The 20,601-nt window shown below is 32.7% G+C and overlaps 1 protein-coding gene across 10 annotated transcripts in view; it reads left to right on the forward strand.

Moving 5' to 3' along the window:
• fmnl3 (formin-like 3) overlaps nucleotides 1–20,287 on the forward strand; it is a 94,134-nt gene extending 73,847 nt beyond the window's left edge. For 3 of the 10 annotated variants that reach the window (NM_001346154.1, XM_009296931.5, XM_068216723.2), the window contains 12 exons: nucleotides 1,562–1,686; nucleotides 1,774–1,976; nucleotides 2,058–2,292; nucleotides 2,801–2,869; nucleotides 2,960–3,040; nucleotides 3,131–3,260; nucleotides 5,716–5,876; nucleotides 5,967–6,068; nucleotides 9,570–9,662; nucleotides 12,129–12,252; nucleotides 14,064–14,197; nucleotides 18,057–20,287. In NM_001346154.1, coding sequence (NP_001333083.1) covers nucleotides 1,562–1,686; nucleotides 1,774–1,976; nucleotides 2,058–2,292; nucleotides 2,801–2,869; nucleotides 2,960–3,040; nucleotides 3,131–3,260; nucleotides 5,716–5,876; nucleotides 5,967–6,068; nucleotides 9,570–9,662; nucleotides 12,129–12,252; nucleotides 14,064–14,155 — 1,415 coding nt within the window. In that variant the 3' untranslated portion in view covers nucleotides 14,156–14,197; nucleotides 18,057–20,287. Of the gene's footprint in view, nucleotides 1–1,561; nucleotides 1,687–1,773; nucleotides 1,977–2,057; nucleotides 2,293–2,800; nucleotides 2,870–2,959; nucleotides 3,041–3,130; nucleotides 3,261–5,715; nucleotides 5,877–5,966; nucleotides 6,069–9,569; nucleotides 9,663–12,128; nucleotides 12,861–13,854; nucleotides 14,198–14,886; nucleotides 14,936–18,056 lie in introns of those variants that run through there. The other 7 variants (XM_009296930.5, XM_073938244.1, XM_073938247.1 and 4 more) reach the window with 3 other exon arrangements.
• Nucleotides 20,288–20,601: the final 314 nt, after the last annotated feature.

Raw genomic sequence — 20,601 nt, forward strand, 5'->3', positions numbered from 1 at the left:
TTTTGAGAATCTTGTCATACATCTTGTGTTAGGTAAAGTTACTGTAAAAATGTATATATTAACAATCTTAAGCCTATCTCAATCTAAAAATGGGAAAAACACATCTATAGGTTGTTTGCAATCATGTGGTTCTGATGACGCGCGAAATTCAGGAAGGGCGGGAAGTAAAAACTGAATGGGAGATAGAAAAAAGTCTGTATTTTTGTGATTTATACCACATTTCAAAGAAGATATAAATAGAAAATAGCCACATATGCTGGGCATGATCTTTATATCATGAAGAGAGCCAGGTTTTCTACTGAACTAAAATATATCTGACTGTCATCAAGGCGGTAGATACTGTATGATCTATTACGTAACATGAAAAAATACTATAGTAAATAAATACTATAGTCTTTGGAAGCATACTATAGATAATTACTTGAATTAATTGAATACTTTAGTAGTAATTATATTGTTGCTGTGGTACAACGCAACTGTAATAATAAAAAATATATTTATTAGGCTTCAGTTTTCTACACTAAAATTATACACAATACACCACAGTTTAAACTATTTATTACAATTTATGTTTATTATGCTGCAGTATTTTTTAGCATTCATAAACAAATAGTTGTACACATTATACATTTTACTATGTGGTTCAAAAACATGTTTATTATTAATTACTTATTAACATGTTTATTAATTAATTATAGTTTTTTCCCCCCATGCGGATATCTTCCAGACATCACAAAATAACAGATAAAAGCATACAAAAGTGTGGACACATAGTCTACATTATTATTTATTTTTTTTTGTTAGGGGGAAAAGTGCTTCTCAATAATAACCGTCTAGTTTTGTCACAAGGGTTGCATTTTTTATTTATTTTTTTGTCAACGAACTTACCATCAACAAACATTCATGTTATGGCTGTTTATTTTGACAAGATGCCAGTAAAGAAATGGATTATTGCAAAACGAGACAGAGATTTCATTGCAGCGATTACATTGCAGGGTGTGTTCTTTACTGTATATTCTCCTGGATTTTGTATAAGTGTGGTGGTGTTTTTATCTGATTTTCATATAACACATTAACCTATTTATACACATAGCTAGGCCTTTATATAATCTTTATTGGTGCTGTCAAATGAATTATCGCATTCAAAAAAGTTTGTACACATGGATGTATTGAAAAAAAATGCTGCCTTTTCTTCAATTTTTCAGCTAGTTTCTTGAATTTTTCCTCCCTTTATGAGCAAAAGCTTCTGCAAGTCTATAAAAGCTTTGCGGCAATCTTGATTTGGCTGATTTAAACAATTATAAACAACATATAAACATTTTGATGTTCGGATAGCGATTCCAATGCAGAAGAATCACTTCCTGCCCTTCATCTGAATTGAGCATCAATGACGTCATGTAAAAACAACCTGTAGCACACTTACTTTCACATTACTTTGCTTAAAAAGTAACCTAGTAACATATTTAAAAATGACTTAAATTACTTTTAAAGGTAACTTTACCTAATGCATATATTAGTTAAGATAATAATCTGACTGTAAAGTTTTTATTTCCTCTCTTAGCAATACGCATTAAGAAACCTATAAAAACAAAGTTCCGCCTGCCTGTCTTTAACTGGACTGCACTGAAACCCAACCAGATCAATGGCACCGTTTTCAACGAGATTGATGATGACCGTGTTCTCGAGGTGATGTTGAGCATGATTTACGTTATTTTGAGAGTGTCCTTCATTAAGCTCTCCACTCAGATTATGTGCTTTTGTTTTGACATACAGGAATTGGATTTAGAAAAGTTTGAGGAGCTGTTCAAGACGAAAGCTCAGGGTCCCGTGGTGGATCTGTCATGTTCAAAGAGCAAGGTCTCCCAGAAGGTCATCAACAAAGTTCAGCTGCTAGATGCCAATCGATCAAAGAACTTGGCCATCACTTTACGCAAGGCCAACAAGACCACAGAGGAGATTTGCAAAGCCATTCAAACGTATGCACACATACAAAAGTATTTCTACATATGTTGTGTTCATCTCTTCTGAGATTAATATGTGCTATTTCTGTGTTGAAGGTTTGATCTGAAGGCACTGCCAGTGGATTTTGTGGAATGCCTGATGCGGTTTCTGCCCACAGAGGCCGAGAGTAAACTGCTGCGTCAATACGAGCGGGAGAGGAGACCGCTGGACCAGTTGGCGGAGGAAGACCGCTTCATGCTGCTCTTCAGCAAAATCGAGCGGCTCACTCAGAGGATGAGCATCATCACGTTTGTGGGCAACTTCAATGATAATGTCAACATGCTGACTCCGGTGAGCAAATAGAAGTGTTGGGAAACTTTGTGGGGTTTCAGAAAAATTTATTTTCAGTGATGTTCATCAAGTGATTTTGTTTGTTTGTTTGTTTGATATGGACGAACATTCCTGGAATTTTATTTATGCACCCACAAAACCTGGTATTTTGACTGGTATTTTTGACTATTTCATGTGGCAAAAATTAAATCCAACCTAGCTAGTCTGCGTCAACAACATGTCCTGTAATGTGTAAGAATCAGGTCAGTAGGCAGAGAGTAGGATTTACCTTTCTGAAAAAGCATTTGACCACAAAATGTTTACTCTTCAAAAAGCAGTCTCTTTAAATGTTTTCAAAAAAGTGGTTGACAGTGGACAAGCTCAAAATGTTTCACAACAAATTTACAGTTGTGATTGAATCAATGAAAATGTATCATAAAATCAGTTAAGGCCTTAGAAAGAAACATATTCTTGATACAATACCACATAATTCATATTTTGAAATGACATTTCTTATTTAAATCCACAGCAACTCAACGCCATCATCGCAGCATCAGCTTCAGTGAAGTCCTCTCCAAAGTTAAAGAAGATTCTTGAAGTAAATATCTACCTTATTATAAAGGCTCAGATTCATCCCAAAATCATCTACTATTTTGCATAATTATCCTTTTGTTTTGCCTCCACACAGATCATTCTGGCCTTGGGCAACTACATGAACAGCAGTAAAAGAGGTTCAGTGTATGGTTTCAAACTTCAGAGTCTGGATCTGGTGAGCTGAGAGGGAGAAAAGGTTTCAGTGAAGGTGTTGTTCAATTATAGTGCTGATTTTACTCATGATGTTGTTTCTGTCCTCTCTCAGCTGCTAGATACTAAGTCTACTGACCGGAAGATGACACTGCTCCACTACATTGCTCTGGTCGTCAAAGAGAAATATCCTGAACTGGCTAACTTCTACAATGAACTGCACTTTGTGGATAAGGCCGCAGCAGGTTGGTGTTATTTTGTGTTATAGGATGTTAAACTGAACGTTTGGACTACATTAATTAGCCTTTCAAAAATGTAATAGCTAAATATCAGAGGAAATACATCAGTCAACACAGTGTGACAGGTTTGTGTTGTTTGGCTTTATTTAGAAGATGAGTCAGTTCTTAATTTGTGAAATTAGTGAAGCATAAATTGTTTAATTATGTTCATTATTACTTCGGTCCTCAATGTCACATGATCATTCAGAAATCATTTGAATCTGGTTTGGTGCTTATGAAACATGTATTTTATATTGTTGTTGCTAAATTAATTCCTTATTGTAAAGCTTTGGTCAAATTTCTGTATAGTAGCTTCTATATGAGTTATTGCTCATTTGAACCCACTATTACTGTCTAATATTCATGCAAATATTATTTGTGTTGTGTGTATGGTTACATAGTTTACCATTTACATAGGGTGTATGGTTTCATAGTTAACCTGCATGGACCACGCCACACTTTGAGCTAGACTTTACTCTAGGGATGAAAGAGATGGTAAGGGAACAGTGGGATGAAGGAGAAGGGAAGTAAGAGGATAAACAGTAAACAGGTAGGTAAGTTGACCGGACGTCGTTTGATGATTCCCAGAGACTTAGAGTGGGAGTTACGTTTCTGTAATATTTTGTTAGAGTGATTGGACCCCCCGATTCAACCTAGGAGTCAGGAGAGGGTTATAGGATTGTTAATGGGAAGTGAGGAAATAGAGGGACGGAGGGTGGGTTCGAGAGAACAAGAAAAACAGTGCTAGAGGGCTGGTCTGCCTTAAATTAGTTTTAAGGGAATAGATGATCGGTTAAGGAGACAAAGTGAGGTGTGGTTCCACTGCCGAACCTTTGTTTACAAGTTAACTCCATTTAAAACAGTGCCTATTTTAAGATGTCCTTTTTACACGCTCCATGTACTGTGGTTATTACAATTAAATGTGCATAATCAGATGCACTTAACTCACATTCTAACCCTAACATGTAGTAAGTAATGTAATTCATTTATTTTACCCAATAGTCAAATGAAAAGTTACATTTAACCCTGACACGTAAAATTAAGTGTCACCATGTTTTCTGTGTGTGTACATGATATGTACTTATTCTAGTCATGACATAAATAAGATAATAACTATAGGTTCTATCCCTAAACCTAATCCTGAACCTAACCTTTTTCCATGTATAGTTACCACATATAACCCCAATAATTTCTAAGCTAAGTACACATAGTGTGAATTAAAGTGGAGCCATTGTAACTGTCTACACTGACTTCAATTCTTGAGATAGTATAAAGTTTGTGAAGTGAGTATTGTTCAAAATGTTGATGTTTTTTATTTTTATTTGGTATTGTAAAAACCGCAATAATGTTACTGTAAGAAATTTTAGTTTAATATAACTATTTAAAATCGGTTTTATCTTTGCGTTACCAAAAAGCTGAGTTGTTAGCATCATTACTTCGGTCCTCAATGTCACATGATCATTCAGAAATCATTTTAATCTGGTTTGGTGCTTATGACACATGTATTTTATACTGTTGTTAACAAATTAATTCCTTATTGTAAAGCTTTGGAAAAATTTCTGTATAGTAGCTTCTATATGAGTTATTGCTCATTTTAAACCCACTATTACTGTCTAATATTTATGCAAATAATACAGCATTTGTGTTGTGTGTATGGTTACCTTAATTCATGGTTAAAACAGTGTCTATTTTAAGGTGTCCGTGTTGCACGCTCCAAGTACTGTAGTAATTACAATTAAATATGCATAATTGAATTAAAATAAACCTTACTCACCTTCTAACCCTAACCATATGGTAATGTAATTAATTTATTTTACCTAATAGATAAATGAATAGTTACAGTTAGCTCTGACACCATAAAATAAAGCAACCTCACCATGTTTTCCATGTGTGTACATGATATGTACTTATTCTAGTCATGATATAAACTAGATAATAACTATAGGTACTATCCCTAAACGTACACCTTAATCCATGTATAGTTACTACATATAACCCCAATAATTTACAAGCTAAGTACACTTAGTGATTTAAAGTGGAGCCATTGTAACTATCTGACTTCAATTCTTATAATATAAAGTTTGTGAATAAAGAGCCTTAAAGCTGCATTTGTTTGGTCATAAAATGTAAAAACATTAATATTGCTGAGTAATTTAGCAATTTAAAATAACCGTTTTCTGTTTTTATATATTTTCCAATCGATTTTATTTTTGTGTTGCCAAAGCTGAATTTTCAACATCATTTCTTTATTTCTCAATGTCACATGATCCTTCGCAATTCATTTTAATATGCTGGTTGGTCCCTTAAACTACACCTGAGCCTAACCTTAATCCATGTAGTTACCATATTCTCATCTTATCACACAGCTAATTGATCTGCAGCCGTTGTAACTGTAGCTACATTGGCTTCTCTTGTGTTACAGTGTCTCTGGAGAACGTGTTGTTGGACGTGAAGGAGCTTGGTAAGGGCATGGATCTGGTCAGAAGAGAATGCAGTCTGCATGATCACGCTGTACTCAAAGGCTTCGCCCAGACCAGCGATACTCAACTGGACAAACTGGCCAAAGATGCAAAGACAGCGGAGGTGTGCTTGTTTTTCTTTTACTTCTCAAAATACCCTATAGCGATTAAACTGAACTGCATTCTCTGAATCTCATGTTGAATCACTTTGCAGGAGGCCTTTAACAATGTGGTGCTGTACTTCGGGGAGAGTCCTAAAACCACACCGCCCTCTGTGTTCTTCCCAGTGTTTGTGCGCTTCATCAGAGCCTACAAGGTACTGTAATCTATTTAATTATTCACTTACTGTTTTTAGACACACTGAAGTATTATGACTCTTTAAATTATGATGGAAAAATGTTATTTGTTGCTTTTTATAAACATCAGAAATATTTATTCTTTTAGTTTCTAACTATTGTGAGGTAATTTTGAAAAAAATCTGGCCAACTTTGCAGGCTTTGTGGATGTGTTTACTTGATAACTGGCTGGCGAGTATCTGAAATTTTACTGGTTCTTTTTGTCCGAGTGTGTAGTGGGCTGGTTGTAGCTCTGATGCAGTTTTTAATGAGGTAATCTTTATTTCTACAGTTCATTTGCTCTCCTCAGGCTCATGAAGCACTTTTTTTACTTGTGTATTTGTTCTGTTGTATTTTCTGTGCTTGGGGTTTGTTCATTATATTTTATATTACATTATATATATTTTATTTTATTTTTCACAATATTTCCTATTATATTTTTCTTTTTGGGAAAGTCCTATTTCTTTTAGTTTAGCTAAATTTATATATATATATATATATATATATATATATATATATATATATATATATATATATATATATATATATATATATATATATATTAGCCAAACTAAAGGCTTATAATTTTATCTTCAACTGTATTACAAAATATAATAATAATAATAATACCAATAATACCAATAATAATAATAATTCTATATATATATATATATATATATATATATATATATATATATATATATATATATATATATATATATATATATATATATATATATATATTATATATATAATTATCTTATATATAATAAATATTATTAAATCATTAAATCAAATTATCATCATAAAATAATACAACAACATAATTAAATAGGCAGTTTATTCTGCTGTGTAGACCTGCAAAAGTGAGTGAAAATTATTAAATAATATTTAGATGATCCAACATTTAATTCAAATAAATAAATACAAGTTAAATTTAAAAAATACAAATAATATAACAAATGTAAAGTAAATAAATTTGTGAATATATAAACAAAATAATGTGTGGAGAAAAAGGTTACTAAAAAGAAACAATTTTTAATTTTTTTCAAATAAAGCATAATTTTTTTCTTGCAGGTAAGCTATATACATGTCTTCTAAATTTTAAGACAGGGTTTTGTGCACAAGGACTCACCACATTTATATTGAATTTATATTTATTTTGATATTTATTGGACAATGCCTAGCACCTATTTACATCAAAAATTTCATCAAAGCCAGTGCTTACAACTCTGCACATTTTTGTATGTTTTTCCTAATAAACACCCAGTTCAATTAATCAGCTCATTAACAGGGACTTGAAATTATTGAATTAGATGAGGCCAAAAATGTGTGGATGGGGGATGTAGGGTGAACCCGACCTGCTTTTAAGTCACTAAGGAGGACAGGAAGGAGCCATCCACGTGATCTGTTATCTGACATGTTTACTAAACACCAAGTGCTGAAAGATTTGCTCTGCAAACTGAAAAGCTGCATAAACACTGCAGGCAAAAACATTGCTTTTTTATGCACTGTCAATTTTGACATTTAAACTTTTTATGCCAAAGTGTGAAGGTTTTTTCGGGAGGTCTTTTTGATCACCAGCTACTCTGCATTTTCACTAGCCACAATTTGTTGTTGGGAAAATATATTTTATATGCATAAATTTGACGTTGACATGCTAAAATTACTTGATTTAAATGATGTTATGTCCCCATGCCACCTTAACGTTTTTTTTTTTTCATTTTACATGACTTTTTAGGCTCAACACTAAGGATTTACGAGCTGTGTATATACACTTTTTATTCAACAAAAATGTTCTTAAAAAATAATCGACATTTTAAAAAATAATTCTCATGTATCTTAAACTTTAAACAGTAGTTTTTCCAAGCTAAAGGTCCAAGATCATTAGGTAAGTATAGATAAATGGAGAGTTAATCTCCTATTAAAGCAATGTTATTTTAAAGGATGATAACAACCATATTAACAAAAATAACTGCAAGCAAAAAAAAAGTAGGTGGAAATTATTCAGTGTGGATGATCACGTTCACGAGGTTAACATTAAGTATTAATAATCCCATTAATAATCTGTTCAAACGATGGTTAAAGCAGAAGCGGCAACAGCTGCTGCATACTGTACAAAAGATCTGAAAATGTCTTGAAAGGAGCAGAACTGTGGGTGCACGACCACCGCTTTTTTCCAATCTATTTCAAAGAGAAACGATCGCACCAGTTGCGTTTTCAAACATGGTTGTTTTGTGTAAGGAATTGGGAGTTTTTAAACACTCACGCGCTTCATATCAACTGTGCCTTGCTCAAAACGTCAGTAAGCGAAAATCGCCTGTGTCTCACCGTGTTCCTGATCACTCGGTATCCACTGTATGCTTTCTTTTGTTCGCGCGAACAGTGATTAATTGTGCTGCTTTTCAGTTCTAACATCACATTTGCGCGCATATTGACAAACGGTCAAACTAAAATTGTAATCTTCAAGGATGAGGCAGCTCTGGCAACTTAAAAAATATTTTCAGCCAGCCAAAGGGGCTAGTGGGGGTGTGTTAAAGCCCTGATCATACTCCATTAAGTGTTTCTTTTGACACTTTTTCAATTTATGTCTGTAGATTTGATCTCTTAATAGCTTTTTCCCCTACACTAAGAAAAAAAGCCCTAAATTTCCACTTTATGTAAAATACATAGAATTTCACAGTTTTCATATTTCAGTTTTTATACCTGGATCATTGTCCAGAGGTATTTGTTCATACATAATTTGCCTGATTATATGCAACATCTTTATACTACAAAAAAGGTGAAAATGTATTTTCTGAATTTTTGCATGATAAAACAATTTCTAAAATCCTTTCTGTAGAAACCTGTGATTCTAATATGTAAAAAAAACAAAAAAAAAAACGTTCTTTTTCTTCACTTCTTTTTTGTGCAAAAGCATGTGCAAATTAGTGCATATTTAATTAAATAATGCCTAATTTGGATATTTACATTTTACATTTTTAGAAAACTTGCAAAAAATGCAATGCAAAAAAAAATGTTTGCCATTCTTAATAGGTGGTAACTATTAGTCCATTAATGACGCTTTTCACCTGCAGTGTCTTGCCTTAAACCCTGAACTTTCTGTGTGTGTTTATATCCTTTGGCCATCTTTGTTTTAATGTCTTCCTTGTTGGAGCGTCAGGGTGGAGCAGAGGGTGAATAACAGGAAAGGGCAGCTGGGCTGAGATTTAAGGGCAGCTGCTGTGTTTAGACAGGGTTTGCCTTCAACGCCTTTGACCCGGACACACACACACACACACTTACACACAAACCTCTTCCTCACATTGTTCAGACAGTGGATTTATGAGTTTAGATGAGGAGCCGCGAAACTGCTACAAGATCTCTGTGTGTGTCCGGATTCTCCGAGGTTGCTGGGATTGTTTGGGATTGTGAGGTCGCAGCCTGTGTTTTGTGTAGTGTCACACTCACCTCTTTACTCGGATGGTTGTTGTTCTCTATAGGAGGCTGTGGAGGAAAATGAACAGAGGAAGAAACAGGAGGAAGCCATGAGAGAAAAACTACTCGCACAGGAGGCCAAACAACACGACCCCAAGGTGAAGCCAGAGAACCTGAGATTAAAAAAAAAAATCATTAATTATTAAATTGTGCTTTACAACATTGTTGTTTTTTAGATAGAAACAATGAAATAATAATAATAGTAATACATATCTTATAATAATAATAATAATAATAATAATAACACATCCAGTGCTCAGCATATATAAGTACACTCCTCACAAATCTATCTTTAAAATTCATATTTTTAATAGGAAGCTCTACAATAGTATATGTGTGCATATACATTTGATAAGTCTGGACTGAAGCCAAATCTGGAGCTATCTAACAAAATAACTTATGATAATGGTCCAAAAATGAGTACATCCAAATTTATGTTATAGAACAGACATGCCCAAACTAGAGGCCGCGTGCCAAAGTTGGCCCATGATAACCTTTGATTTTGCCCACCATCCCATCTGAGAAGAGAGGAAGAATAATGGGGAAGGTTGGGGTGAATGCCTTCAACAGAGATCGTCATTTCTAATTAAACATAACCTTATGTTTGTTTGTTTAACTAATGAACTACAAAAAAGCTAAATGAAATCAAATGTTTCAATAATATGTTGTGAATTAATCAGATTTTTAAAGGGTCATGAAATCCTTAAACTTTTTTAGATGTTGACAAAGTTTTAGCAAGTTGCTAAGTTGCTAAAACCACACTTATAGGACACAAATATTTCACTATCAAGAGAATTATGTTTTTAAATAAAAAAGCATTGAACAGTTGTGTTGTAAATGAGATCATTTATGGTTCATTGTATTATAAGTAGAGTATAAAATAACAAAATGTTGTCTTTCACTTAATATAATTACAGTATTTTTTTCTTTTTCTTTTTAAATATTATTAAATTGGGAAGTTACTGTGCATTTTCAATGTTCACCAGTTAACCAAGCTTGGTTTTCGACTCTTCATGAAAAAAGTTTGGGCACCCCTGTTATAGAAACATAATAAATACAAATAAAAAAAGTAAAAATCAAGAGAAGCAAAGAATTGAAAGATTTAGTTGAAATTTTGTAGGTTGTACTAATTTTACAAAATATTGTAAAAAATATTATGTACAAAATATTAAAATATTTAGCTTAAATTTAATTGTTTTATCTTTCAATTTCTAAAGATGACTAAAATAATCTTTTAATAAACATATCTGTTTAATAAATTCGTTTCGTTTAAATGCACCAAAATACATTGCCTGAATTCACTGGGAAATGAAGAAAAATATTCATTTTCAAAATGGGGCGTACTCAATTATGCTGAGCACTGTATACACACATTGTTAATCAAATTGGATTTGGGTCATTCCTGGTATACAGTGTTTCTTGTTTTTGGCAAAAAATAAAAATAAAATGTTTTTGATCAACCATGTAAGTGTATAAGTAATTCAATGAGAAGTATATATCAATAATGTATTTTTGTTTTACATGTAAAAATAGCATGAAAAACATTTTTCAACAAATTATTAGCATTAGAATATTGTTTATTGATGATGAATTATTAATATTTTTATGCTGTCATTATGAAATGATCACAAGAAAATTGTATTGTTAATTGTCCCCATTTTCAGTTGTTTATCAAACCAGATTTGAATATATCCAGGTGTTTTGTTCCTTTTAGACAAATAAATAAATAAATACACTCAAAATTTATATTTTCTGCAAACTACTTAACTAAAATGAGCTGAAACAACATAATTCTTGAGATTTCATTGGGACTACTTAATTTTTCATGTACAATCATAAATTTGTTAAAAGTGTTAAGTTAATCTAATGGATTTGTGTTGGGTCAACATGAATCAATTATGTGGAACCTTGCATTTTTTACAGTGTAAGTAAGTAAGCTAGTTATGTAAGCTAGTTAGTTATGTTTTCCAGTTCTGGATTGAAGCTAGAAGGGCTTCCACTGCATAAAACATCTGCTGTGGCAACCCCTGATTAATAAAGGGACTATTTAGAAAATTAAATGAATGAATGAATGAGTTAATGATGTAGGGGAATCTACAACATAATATCACACCAAAAGAAATTGTAAAGAAATAAATTAGTTAAATCTTGATTAACCATAGGTATATAAATGTAAGCAATTATGTGCTAAATTCAATGGATGAATTAAAAAATTCAACCCTGTTAGGAACAAATAAATAAATATATATATTTATTTATATATATATATATATATATATATATATATATATATATATATATATATATATATATATATATATATATATATATATATATATATATATATATATATATATATATATATATATATATATACACATAAAATACCTAGTGGAATTCTAAACGAAGGGAATCATTACATTATTAAATGCAACTAACTTATCTTTCATGTTACTGTGCTTAATTAGCATTGTATTGTAGCAAATTTGCCCCAAACCTCCTTCAATAGGTTTTTCTTTTGAATAAAACAAGTGTTAACTATATGTTTGGTGACCTCATGGCAGGTCCAGGCTCAGAAGAAGCGTCACCAGCAGCAGGAACTGATCGCGGAGCTGCGTCGCAGACAAGCCAAAGACCACCGGCCAGTGTATGAGGGCAAAGATGGCACCATTGAAGACATCATCACAGGTGGGCCGAGCAGGACTACATTACCCATCAGCCAGGGCTCCAGAATCACTGTGGTGGTCCATAGCTCTCCCCGTCAGCAGTGTACTCTGTGTTATGTCAAACAGCAGCCCTTAAAGCTCCGTGACCACACATTACAAGTGCACATCAGCAAAAAATCATGCTTTAGACTGTGATTCAACTCTTAGGGATCTTCACTTAATTATATTAAGCACTAACTAAAAGTGTCAATAAATCATACAGATTTTTCATGTAGTGATAATGAAATACAGCCAAAAATGTAGTGTAAAGATTGTGCACATGCTTACAGAAATGTATAGCTTAATTATAAACAATATCCCAGCCTTAATGAAGCCATAGTTTATATTACTGACAAAATGACGAATAATAATTTCTCCTGTTCTCCTCAGCCACAGAATTCAGGATTTGATCTGCATTAATGCTTCCTATTTAAGTAGTTTCGTCATAACCTGTGTTTTGTTTTGATGTGTATATATGTTTAACATAATGGTTTATTCCTAAAGGTCATCCATGTCTTCTGTGTCCAGGGGCATCATTGATTAATATATTTAATATTTCTTCCTTAAAATAATCATATTTCACAATCTGAGGTTTACAATACTGTTCAGAAGTTTGGGGTTGGTAAAAGGCTTTTAAACGTTTAATGCTTTTAAAGGTATTTCATTCTGACCAATGTTTCATTTATTTGTTCAAAACATGCAAATTATTAATATAACATTATTTATGGATATTCATATTTTGGAATATCTTTTTTGTACTTTGAAATGTGTTTTATTAATTTGATTGTCACTATTAATTAGTCATTTAATCTTTCAGCTGTCTATATGATGATTTGAAGCTCCAGAAATCACTGTAAGCTATTTTTTGTAACACTAATAATCAGTGGTCAATTTCGTACCTGTGAAATTTATTTCATTTCTTCCTAAATTCAGTTGTAATGTTCGTTGATTTTTTTTTCAGTTTTCATAGACTAAATTTTAATTGTTAAAAACCATTCTAAAATTTTATAACAATTAATAATTTAACCCACTAAATTAGTTTGACCTTTTCTCAAATTCTGTATTTTTCCTTTTTTTGCAATGATTCCTAAGCAAACAAAGAATCATCATCATCATCATCATTATTATTTGGTTAAACTGAAATAAATCATATTTATATAGTACTTATCCAGATTAATTTTCACAGAACCTAGTCCACAATTCGGATTTGTTAAGGTATATATTACTATTTTTATTTTACTCATCCAAAATGTAGCAAATTCCATAACATTCCAAGTTATAGCAAATTCTGTTTTCATGAAGGGATTCAGGGTAAAGTCTAGATGGCATACAGCTGTGGATACATCAATATTGCATAATTTTTTTGTGACACTGTACAACAATATTAATATGTAACATTAATAATAAATCTTTTGAACGTTGGGGTAGGAGTAGATGTTTATAAAATACAATTTATTGGGTAATTTAATAAATTATCTGAATAATTGCCAATAACTTCTGGCTGTATATCTATCATTTTCCCTGCTGCATAACAAAATAGACGATAATTAGAAAAAAATTATACTGACCCCAAACGTCTGAACAGTATTGTACCTAGAATATTTTGTGATGTTTTGATACTTGATCATACAAAATTGTCCAGCCATACAGGCGGCAAGCAAGGTGACTCCTGCGACTATTCTATGGCTGTTAAAAAGGATTGAGTATATTGTGCACTCTTATATGAGCAGCCAGTTTGCTCGTGCCTAACCTCAGATGTGATATTTTCTATCTGCCCTCCTTCCTCCTCCTCAGTGCTGAAGAGTGTGCCCTTCACAGCCCGCACGGCCAAACGGGGCTCGCGCTTCTTCTGCGATGCCAACCTCTTCGACGAGTCCATCTGCTAGCCCTCCCCCCCAAACCCCCCAAAACTGACCCTAATGCCGCAGGTTGTCCCGTTCTTATACCAATCGCAAACTGCATGCATACAACCACTCGCATGAGCCTCTCCGGTTACCCACAACTCTCTACTAACCTGAGCACAACACTAGGGTAGAAGGAAACCCAAACCTCTGGCTGTTCAGGGATCTGAAACATGGACTGGCCAAATCTTTCATGGGGGAATTATGACAAATAGACTTAAACAAAACTAACATTAAAAAAAAAAAAAAAAAAAAAAAAAAAAAAATATATATATATATATATATATATATATATATATATATATATATATATATATATATATATATATATATATATATATATATATATATAAAATAATGAAATGAAATGAAACAAAATGAAATGAAATTACTAAAATAACATTAAATACAATTAAATAAAAGTAAAAAATTGTATTAATTGCCCCAGTGTTGGGTTGCAGCTGGAAGGGCATCCACTGCGTAAAACAAATGCTGGATAAGTTGGCAGTTCATTCTGCTGTGGCGACCCCAGATTAATAAAGGGACCAAACCAAAAAGAAAATGAATGAATGAATGAAATTAAATCAAATTAATTTCTATTTGTCTTTTTGTCCAGAAAGATTTGGCCTGTAAAACAGTCCTTGTAATGTTTCACTTGGTTTGTCATCTGCTAACTCTCATCTTTTCTCCCATAACTTTCTGTTTTACCTTTCTAGCACAAAAGGGGATCCGTCTGAGTAAATTTGAGCACAAAATTATTGGAGGGTAAGAAAGGCATCATGGAGCTTCATTTCGCTTCGCTCCTGTCTGCCTTTTTACCGTCGGCTCGATGGCTTTAGCAGTGTTATGTTTTGCAAAATGCTACATTGCTAAAGCTTATGCGGCCAAATAGTCTTGAACTGAATATTGCTGTTTTTTTTTTGTTTTGTTCTTTTGCACAGTTTATGATATAACCCTAATTCTGAATAAGGTAGACTTGTAAAAAAAAAAAAAAAAAGAAGTAAAATCTAGAATCTGTGATTTTTTTAATTATCTTCAAACTGAAATGAACTACACTGTAAAAAAATAACAGTTAATTGACAGGTTCCACATTTTGTGACACACAGGTGTTTTCCGTTTATTTCCGTTTATAAATTATGGGACCTTGATCTCGGCTCTGTCGGCTTTTCATGTTTACTCCTTACTTCTGTGCATAAGGAAACGGTGGAAACTCACTCTACTAAAGACATACATTAGCCTCGTATTTATTTATTTGTTTGTTAAGAGCAAAGATTTGTTTTAAAACTCGCTCTAAATTCAGGCGGTGCTCAGGCCTTATTGCGCTTCATACACTTATTGAGTATATGATTGGGCCCCAAAAGTAGTTGGAAGAAAGGTTAAGGCCTCACAATCATATTATAAGCATGAATAATAATAATTATTATAATAACAATAAAACATTTTTAATTTGCGGATATTTGTTGTGTAAAAAAAGTTCAAAGAAAAGAGTTCTAAGGTAATTGTATTCTGTAAAAATAAACAAACATCAATTTCTTCACATTTCGATGGCTGCAGAAAAAAATGGGTCAGTGGAATGTTTAACACAATGTTCCTTTCTATAGCAATTTTTAATAGTTTGGGAACTGGGGATGCAGAAATGAAAAATAATTAACCAACCATATTCTTGATTTTACTGTATTACAAAAAATGTCAACTTTTTTGGAATTAGGGTTGTATTTTATGACATGTAGTTTACGGTGTTGAATAAATATAATATAATTTATCCTTAAACCTTTTTGATTGCACCTAATTGTAGAGATAGTATTGCAAAATACAAAATATTTTTGCAATGAAAACATTGGTTGTTACACAACTTTAGTCACTATTTGAAGTCGATCAAAACCATTTATCAAAGTCGTCCTTAAACTATTGAACAACACCCATTCTTGTCTTGGGACATTTTAGAAAAAAACTTGTTGATCCACTACAAATGTTAATTACAGTATTATTTAGCTAGCATCTATTCCTAGGTCTTAGGAGAGTATCCTTGAATGAAGACTGTTTTATTTCTTGTCATGTTTGTTGCATGTAAAGCTGTGTTTGTCTGCTGTTTGTCTGGCTAACATGTTCATGTCGGTTGTCACATGCATGCAAATCTGTGTTTTCTTCAGCAAGATCTACATGGAAAGCTCATATAGTGTTTCATCATGCACTCAAAGCCTTACTGAACACTCAGTCTAGCAGTTCATGTGTGTTTGTGGTGTGTTAAATGGTCTTTCTGCAGTCAGTGCATTTTGTCGTGTGTCTGTTCATGTTTTACTGTGTATTCTTTATAGGATCAGGCCATCAGATGTCTATACTTGAACAGTGGTTGCTAACCATGACGTATTTTGGAAAAAAGCAAATGATAAAATTGGCTAAACAACTAGAAAATATATTCAGTATTATTGGCATTATCTTGAAACAAAGTTAGAAAGTCAAATTCATTATTTGTAAAGTTGCCAAGGTCAATTTAAGATTCATTCTGAAATGATTACATTTTTAATAATATTTATTTATTTATAAATAGTATAATTATTTTAAATTGTTGACACTCCTAGTTTCTAAAAAAAGGTTGATAACCAGTGTATTAGGAACTGCATATTTTTAAACATGAATGGTTCACCCAAACATATCTTTTGAAATGCGAATGATTTTATTTCTGTCATGTAACATGAATGGACATGTTTTGTAGAATGACCAAGCTGCTGTTTAACATGTTCGCATTTGGTTCGTCCCAATTTCTGTTTAACGGAGAGCAGATTGTTTCAACACATTTCTAAACATAATAGTTTAAATAACTCATTTCTAATAACTGATTTATTTTATTTTTGCCATGATGACAGTAAATAATATTTAACTAGATATTTTTCAAGACACTTCTATACTGCCTAAAGTAATATTTAAGGCTTAAGTAGGTTGTATAGGGAACTAGGCAGGTTAGGGAACTAGGCAGGTTAGGGAAATTAGGCAAGTTATTAAGAGGTTAATAATTTTGACCTTAAAATGGTTTTTAAAAAATTAAAACCTGCTTTTATTCTAGCCAAAATAAAACAAATAAGACTTTCTGTAGAAGAAAAAAATATTATCAGACATACTGTGAAAATGTCCTTGCTCTGTTAAACATCATTTGGCAAATATTCAAAAAAGAAAGAAAATTTAAAGGGGAGCTAATAGTTCTGACCAACTGTGTGTAGTGAATATGAATTTAAGAAATTCGTTATAATTATTTTGTAATGCATTTTTTACAACTATAATGCTTAAAATATATTATATGTTATTATGTAATTTTATTTTTATATCATTAATTTAAACTATTATATATTTACATTTAATTACAATTAAATTCAATTTAATTAAAGGGACAGTGCACCTAATAAAAAAGAAAATTTGCTAGTAAATTACTCACCCAAGACATACACTAGGTGACATTTTACTGTCACTAGGTGACAGTAGATCATTAAAGAATTTCCTTAAAAATTTATTATATATTAAAAAACAAAAAAACACTGACTGTTTGGCCAGAGGGTGAGTAAATCAACAGCATTTTTTTTTCATTTTTGTAACCATACCTTCATGTGCACTATGTCTGTATCTTATTCACTTGTTTTCTTTGTTAAAAATTGGATTTAACTTTTTTTTTTGCTGTCAGCATTGTGCTGAAAACCATGACATAAGGCCAGTTAAATGACATTCATTTTGGGTGAACTGTTCTTTTTTTAAGTTCTGAGAACGTACAAAGTAAAGCAACCTTTGTTTTCTTTAAGAAATGATTGTTATTTGCAGTCAAGTGAAGTGCTGAGTGACCCCTGCGGCCCTGAGTGTCTCCTGATCTAACTCTTAACTCTCTGCGTTCCCCTGCTCATAGATCTCCGAAACCAGCCCTTCCTGCGAGCTGACGCGGTCATCCGGAACGGGTGGAAGCGACCCTAAAGACCCCTCACTCACTCACCCTCTGCTCCTCTCCCCCTGCTTTCTCCTCAAATGGTGTCTTCCTGCGATTCACAGTGGCCGAGGGAAGCACAGGACCAAACCACTGCCGCTGGTTTAAAGGGGAGGGCGGGAGTGGTAGTTGTTATTTATTTGTGGAAACTCTGCACTGGAGGCTCTTTTTACTAAAGCCATAAAAAGCACAGACATTAATGGCCGTCCTCATGAGCAAAAATCCAGAGGAGCGTCACTAAAAGCTTGCGTTGGCACTTGGAAAAAAAATGGCTGTGGTTGATACGCAGGCAGCGCTAACACTAACGTTAGCCTGCTGACCCTGAAGAGCCTTCCATTGACGTCCATTCATGTGGATTTCCTCTTATTGTGCAATGCAAGCATGACTTTCTGTCAAGTGGGAGCGTTGAGGTCACAGACTTCCTGACCAGAGCCTGTTTGGACAGTTTTGTTTTATTAACTATGAACTTAATCTAGTTCAGTTAGTATTTTAACCCAGAACCAGGGCTACGATTACAAAGAAGTGCCTTTCTGTCGAGTCAGTATTATTTCTAATAGTCAACATTTATGTATCGAAGTGTTAATCGTTATGCTCTGTGTAAATATAATATGCAATTACCCCCAAAAATGCATTGCAGCTTTAACAGAAGAGAATAAGAGCTCTGTTTGACTGACCGTGTGCCTTGTTATTGTTATTAATGGTGCCTGTATGTTTAGCTAATGTGCATGTATCACAACAAAGTGTACATAATGTTATATTATGCCATGAAAATGTTCAGAATATCCGTTCTTTTTAACCTACAGATTTATAATGTATATAAATGCGGTTTACTCTTCTTTTTTTTTAAAATGGGAATTAGCCAGGACTGTAAACAGAATCTTTTGGGTGTGCAATTTAAAGTCATAAACTCTAAATCAGTAGCCCACATCGAAGAATAGGTGGTTTTAGCCTACGTTTTACAGTTGTTTCTCATGCCCTCATGTAATTATTATACTCTTTGCACTATCAATCATTGAATAAGAGCTGATTGTACAGCTAGTTACTAGCTCTAAAAAAATGAGCTGCAAGTAATGAACTTAAGGCTGTGCTTTATTGTAAATATTAGCTTTGCTTTGCATCTGATTTTCTTTACAATATAGCACAGCTTCATTTGTGTTGCTTTTGCAGTTCATGTTGAAAAATATCAAGGAAAAAATATTTTTCAAATATAAAGCAAATAAGTTTTGTGGTAGAAAAGTGTTATGAAAGCTAGTTTCTGCCTTAAACGAAGATGAAGGTATACAACATTTTACATGGAAATTCTCAGAATTTTGAGATTGCCTCAGATTTCAGGCTTCTGTAGTCACAATTGTTAGAAATGACTGCTGAAAAAAAAAGTTCAGGACATTTTTGAGTCGACTCAACTTTCATCCCAATTACTTCACTTGACTCGATTTGAGTTGAGTAAACACAAAAATGTCCTGAAGTTTGTTGCCTTAAAATTTAAACTTGTCAACTTTTTTTTACCATTACAGTTTTGAAGTTGCAATTCTGAGTAAGAAAAGTTTCTAAAGAAAAAAAAAATTATATTGAGAGAAACTCAAAGTTCTGAGGAAAAAGTCAAAAGCAAACTCAGAATTCTTCGGGGGAAAAAAATTGTAGCTGTAAAAATTCTGAATTGTCAAATGTGAAAATGAGCAAATTGTGAGAAATGATAATAATAACATATCATGTTTGTGTAATTAAATTTGTTTTTCATCCCAAAGGCAGAAACTGGTTTCCATACATGACAGGATGTTGCTGTGCAACAAAAAGCAACCTTTGGCTCTGCAGTGTTATGAAAAGGTATTTTACATTATAGCTACTGGAATGATGTTCTGACCAATTAGAAACCATGATCAATCCATTTATTAAAAAAGGGACGTTACTGTATGACACTGCAAACTTGTGAGAAATGAACAAATATGAATTCAACACTAATTTTTATACATTTCTTATACTGAACTTTTTTATACTTAGGACCATAGCATAAACTAAATAAAGCCATTTGGGAGGAAAAGCAAAGCACAAGTTGAATGTACCAAAGTTTTCAATTTATTTGGTTGATATGGACCAATGAATGCAAACGTTAACTGGATATTCTGTTAAAGTGGCAAATAAAATTATTTCAGAATCAACTTTGTCTTAATTCCATCAACTTTGTTTTAACAGCATATACTGTACTGCTGCTGAGTTTTAATAATTCAACTGAGACATATTTATGTATTTAATATTTATTTATCTATTAATAATAGCGCCCCTCAAATTTTCCTTCAGCATTTACTCACCTTCAAGTTGTTCCAAATACATTTTAAAAATGTACTTCTGCTAAACACGTATTGTTAAGACAGTCTCTGATCACTACTGACTTCCATAATATAAATAGCTATGACAAACATTAAAAGACTTCTAGAAAATCATCATGTAATTTCAATTTGCTATCTATATGATT

Source organism: Danio rerio, chromosome 23, assembly GCF_049306965.1.
Source record: "Danio rerio strain Tuebingen ecotype United States chromosome 23, GRCz12tu, whole genome shotgun sequence".
Taxonomy (NCBI): domain Eukaryota; kingdom Metazoa; phylum Chordata; class Actinopteri; order Cypriniformes; family Danionidae; genus Danio; species Danio rerio.